At 39.1% G+C, this 6000-nt stretch overlaps 1 protein-coding gene across 1 annotated transcript in view; it reads right to left on the bottom strand.

The window, feature by feature from the left end:
• The window catches only part of CFAP54 (cilia and flagella associated protein 54), a 322454-nt gene extending 317661 nt beyond the window's left edge, over positions 1-4793 (bottom strand). The window contains exon 1 of the mRNA XM_066357258.1: positions 4477-4793. Coding sequence (XP_066213355.1) covers positions 4477-4793 — 317 coding nt within the window. The remainder of the gene's footprint in view (positions 1-4476) is intronic.
• Positions 4794-6000: the final 1207 nt, after the last annotated feature.

The raw sequence follows: 6000 nt of genomic DNA on the forward strand, positions 1-6000 counted from the left end.
AAAAATAAAGTATACAGTATTTTCAATGTGGTTTCTAATCAGAGTTTCAAAGGGTAGCAGACCATTGCTTATTTTGTTCATTCATTTAGTTAACATGTATTCCTTCCCTCTTTCTCAGACTTTATAAATACCTTTAGGAAAAATACAAATTTCTCTTAACAGTTGCTCAATCTTATCTCATCAATTTCTAGATAAGGACAGTGTTATAGATTGAATTGTGTCCCCTCAACGTGTATATGTTAAAGCTCTAACTGCTAGGGTGGCTGTCTTTGGGGAAGGGGACTCTAAAAAAGTAAATCAAGTTAAATTAGGTCATAAGGGTGGGGCCCTAGTCCTTTGGGATTAATGCCCTTTTAAGAAGAGACATCAGAGAGCACTTGATCTTGCTCTGGTTCTTGTTCTCTCTCTTCCTCTCTCTCTATATATATATATATTTCCTCAGAGGAAAGGCTATATGAGGACAAAGTGGATATCTGTTCTGCAAGCCACAAAGAGAGTCTCAGAGAAAGTGATCTCCCAGACTTGGGTCTAGCCTCCAGAACTATGAGGAAATAAATTTCTGTTGAATATACTCAGTCTATGGTATTGGTATGGCAGCCCAAACTGACTAATACAGACAGGAATCTAAACTTAAGGACTGAAAATGGTTCTAGTACTTATGATGTACATGTTGGGACTAATAATACAACCTCAACAAAAACATGTCAATTCATTCAGGTAATTAAATGATACTGATTGAGTAACAAGAGAAGTTGGGGGAAGAAGGTATTCCTGCCTTCCTGGACCGTAATAATCTTAGTGACAGAAAAAATATATATATGTACCAAGTCCTAAATAACAATGCCAAATAAATAGTCTGGGCAAATACAGCCCAGAGAAGTTCAAAAAGGAAAAAGTGCCTGACCTGTGGTGGTGCAGTGGATAAAGCGTCAACCTGGAATGCTGAGGTTGCCGGTTCAAAACCCCGGGCTTGCCTGGTCAAGGCACATACGAAATATGATGCTTCCTGCTCCTCCCTACCGTCTCTCTCTCTCTCTCTCTCTCTCTCTCTCTCTGTTCCTCCTTCTCCCCTCTCTAAAATGAATAAAAATAAAATCTTTAAATAAAGAAAAAGAAAAAAGTTTTGGGGGGTTTTGTTTTACCTTTTTCAGTTTCATTTGATGCTCATGAAATGCTACAGTCTTAGAATAAATACAATGAATCCAAAAATTCACCAAGTGTTGCTAGAATTCTTAAACTATGTAGATGAAAGAGTTAATTCTTCCAAACCTTATGGATGAGATAATGATGACTAGGCTTGTTACTCATAAAAGAAAAACACCAGCTTTATTAAGTCAATCAAGTTTATATAATAAGAACTTTTTTTTTTTAAGTGAACCCTCAGATCAAGTTAAGACTGCTCATTGGGAATGGCTTACATAATGATTAAACAAGGAAAATATAATATAGACTATATAATGTATATCATTTAAAAACTGATATTAACATACTTTGGGTTGCTGATTAATTATGGCTGCCTCTGGATATTTAGAATTTTCTAAAATAGAAAATCATAACTATTTAAACAGAATATCTAAACCTTATATGTTTATAACAAAAGCATACCTTTTTAAAAATTTATCACGCTCTAAATTTAATGTCATTGCTGGTATGATCAAAATCTATATTTTAAATACTATGAATTTTCATGCTTACAGGAGTTCTTACAGTTATAAAAGGAAACAAATTTTGACTTTAAAAAATAACCACCTGTCAATATGTTATAAAAACAAATCCTACCTCCTGTATTCCTAACTGTTCTCCACATTGTCATTCTTGCTTCATCTGACAAGGTCACCAAAAGAGTATTTTAAAACAAAATCTCATAGGGTTAATATCTTGCCAAAAAACTACCCAATGGTTTTTCATTGCATTTGGAGTAAACACAAACTCTATAAATGGCCTTTAAAACCTCCAAAGCCCACCTATTCCTCTAATCTCATCTCATACCACTGCACTCACACTCAGTAAGCAATGCTAATTGGGCTTCTGTCCACTCCTCCAAAGTCCCTGACTCTTTCCTGCCAAGATCTTCCCACATGCCGGTTCCCTCTATCCTCTCCCCTTGCCTGCTCAATTGCCAGGCACCCTTCTAATCTCAGTTTAATGTCACCACCCTCACCATTCATTTGAAATGTCCCTGCTGTGTTCTCTTTAAGCTTCTGCTCAAGTGTCATCTACTCTGACCACCTTATTGAAAATGACAGCCTCCTGTCATGTATTCCATACCCGTTCCTCTATCTATTTTTCTCCTTAGCATTTATTACTCTCCAGGTCACCATAAAATATACTTATTGAATATGCTTATTGTCTGTTTGCTCCTCTAGAATATAAGCACCAAGAGGGCAGGGATTTCTGTCTGGTTCACTGCTCTATCCCCAGCACCTAATATAATGCCTGGCACATATAAGTGCTTAATAACTTCTTTCCTTCCCAGCATTTGTTTCTGTGTTGACTTAATGACTCGCTGAAAGCCTATCTCCCTCTCTAGACTATAAGCCCCATATCTATTTTGTTCATCAGGGAAAATCCTGGATGGTGGTGATTTGAACTAGAATGTTGGTAGTGGAGATGGGAAAATAAAGTGCTATCTATCTAAGGCACAAACACAGAAATATTTTAAATACAAATCTTTATAGCTTAGGTATGTAATGTACTCTCCTTGGTCAATTCTTGGTTTTCATCTTACTTGGCCCCAACATCCTCAGGATTTGCCCTGTTGATGGACCATCCCATCCTCCTTGAAACACTTTCTCTATCTGGCTTTCAGTTACAGCACATACTTACTGATTTTCTCCTATCACCTTGGCTACTCTTTTTAATCTCTGCCAGTTTGTTTTTATTCTTTCCCCCGCCTCCCTATTGTCACTGTTCAAGCACCCCGGTGTTCAGTCTTTAGACTCTCCTCTTCTCCATCTACACTCACTCCCTTAGCCATTCTGTCAAGAACCATGATGTAATACCATTGATACGTGGACATATCAATGTTTATCGTCTCTGACCTCCAGATTCAAATGTCCAACTACCTATATAATGGCTCTGCCTAAATGTTGAATTACATCTCAATCTTAATATATCTAAAAACCAAACTTATGATCTCCCTAGCTCCTGCCAGAAACCAGTTCCTCCCACAGTCACAATCCCACTCAGGGACCTTCACACTTGCCATTCTCCCTCTTTGACCAACTTTTTCTACAGAAAGCCTCACCACTAGCTACCATATCTACTCATCTTTCTCAAAGGTCACTTTTCCTTACTTTCCCTGACCATTCCCCGCATCACCCTATTTTAAATTGTAACACTCATCCTATATCCTCCATCCCCACTACCTGCTCTAATTTTTTCACCACCACTTGCCTCCTTGAGAAATAATTTCCTTACATATTTGTTTAGTAGCCATCTATAGTCACCAAAATATGTGCTCCATGAGGATATAAAGTTGTATATCTTTTGACAACTTGATTTTTTTAGAATGGTATCTGATTATATAGTAGGTGCCCAATAAATAGTTAAATGCATGAAAGAATAATAAAAAAAGTTAAAACTATCTCTTCATACTAAATACATAAATGAAAATATAAGTTGAAAGTATTCGGCTTGCCTGGTCAAGGCACATATGGGAGTTGATGCTTCCTGCTCCTCCCCCTTCTCTCTCTCTCTGTCTCTCTCTCTCACTCCTCTCTCTCACAAAAAAATCAATAAATAAAATATTTTAAAAAAAATTAAATTAAATTAAATTTTAAAAAAAGAAAGTATTCGTTATTCTGGTATTCTTTGCCACTTGTCTAGATCTGTAAATATTCCATTTGTACTGCACTTTGGGGGAAAGAATGGTAACATAAACAGAAAAGAAACTTAAAAACAGGTAGTTTGAAGTTTGAGATATTAACGTGGTGATAAAACCTCCGAAACGGTACAGATGTGCAAAATTAATGACAAAATCAAGAAAAAGCCACTGTGATCCTAATAAGACTATAAAAAGGAATTAAAGGCCCATGTTCACAGAATAACATACTTCATGGCATCGAGAATGTTTTCAAAAACCTAGTCTACCCCTAAGTTAGGTATTCCTTTTTCTCTGGACACAAAACTGTACCTACAACACGACACTTGTAAACCCCGTGAGTGAGCCCAAAATGTACTGGCAAGGATGGAACAGTATTAGGAGACGCTCAGAAACAGAATGAATGAAACACTGCTTTGTTTTTATTTTGACCCGAGCAGGAAGCCAAGATAGACTGAAGGATTGAAATAGCGATGCATCTCCACTTCTGAGGCTTTGCTCACATCTCCAGGGCCCCGGGGCCGCGGCCGGGTCGGGCCGCACCGCTGACCCAGCTCCCGGACCACCACCGCCGACGTCCTGCCCGCATCTGCGCCTCTGGCCCGGAGCTTTCCCGCCAGCCCCGCACCAGCGCGCGCCCTGCCTCCGCTTACCAGCGCCGGTGGAACTCCTGCTTCTGCTCCTCCGTTGTCGCCAGAGCCTTCTTGCTCTTCATGAAGCCTAGCAACTCCTGTATCTCCTTCTCACAGGAGACCAGCAGTGGGTTCTTAGCGTCCAGCGGCCCATAAAACACGGCGAGGGGCAACGGGTCCTCGACGCAGGTGGAACAACGCAGTGGGTTCAGAGAGCTCGCCTTCGAGTGCAGGGAAGACTTCGAGATTCTGGTTGAAGTCGGGGGATGTCCTAGCGAAGACACCGGTGTGGCAGTCACATCGGTCGGAGCGGTCCAGGAGGGGCGTTGCGCCGCCATGTTGACAAGACCCCGGCTGGACCAGGAGTGTATATACACGCGGTTGCCTGGCGACGGTCTCGCGGCAACCAGGCATCCAGAACGTTTTCGGGGAAACACAGCGGCCCCTAGAGGACAAAAGGAAAAAACAACCGGGTCCGGAAAAGAATGTTGCTCCTGAGAAGTTTTTTGGGGTGTGGGGTTGTTTTTGTTTTTGGTGGTTTGGGGGGGGGCTATTTGTTTGTTCTTGTTTTTGTTTTTGTTTTCCTTGTCCTCTTCTCACCGATGAGAAAGAGAAAAGGTTCTTGACAGAGAAGCAGCAAATTAGAGAGCCATAACATATAATCAAATTCAAACGATACCCATTTTTTTATTTAGACCACTTAATAGTGATGACCGTCATTAATAGGTACTAGGCATTGCTCTAAGCATTTGAAACATAACCTCATTTAATCATTGTAATAGCTTCACAACTTAGGATATTATTAGTATCTGCATTTCACAGTTTAAGAAACCAAGTTTACAAAGATTTAGTCATGTGACCAAGGTCACAGTAAACCACAAGGTCAGGAATCAGGTCTCAGCCTTCTGACTTTAAAGCCTGTGCTCAAAATGAATAGCCTGTATTGACCATCTCTGAAACACTAAGTTTATTAATAAAATTGAATTTTAAAAATATCTGACTAGCAATTTAAAAATCAAATACACGCAAATGGTCCATTCTCTTCCCTCTGTACTGTAACTGTGGGAATGATGTCTGTCTAATAATTTGATTACTTTTTACTGATTCATTTGTATTTTAAACATATCCAATTGTCACTGTATTCTAAATTAAAGAGCATTTTGCTCAACCTTAATTATTGGACACTAATGTGTACTAGTGTTTGAAGTATGAACTCTCAAAATACTTTCTCATTTTAAACAGGGACATTAGGAGACTTTGCTTCTGATGGGGAAACTAAACTACAGGCCTCAAGGGTAATATCTGGGAGCAAGGAAAGTACTTCTTTCTCTGCATGTTATATGCAACAGTAAGATCTATTCAATCTATTGATTGATTGATAGTATGAGTTTCCAATAGGGAACCTGCTTTCTTTCTAAATTATGCAATACCAAAAATTATCTGTGAGAAGGATCAGAAATATTTGATAGTTTAGAAAAATAGGTCCCTAACACCAGAAGTTGTTACTGGAATAACACTGAAAATGGTTTTGTCACACTTATAAAT

Source organism: Saccopteryx leptura, chromosome 1, assembly GCF_036850995.1.
Source record: "Saccopteryx leptura isolate mSacLep1 chromosome 1, mSacLep1_pri_phased_curated, whole genome shotgun sequence".
Taxonomy (NCBI): domain Eukaryota; kingdom Metazoa; phylum Chordata; class Mammalia; order Chiroptera; family Emballonuridae; genus Saccopteryx; species Saccopteryx leptura.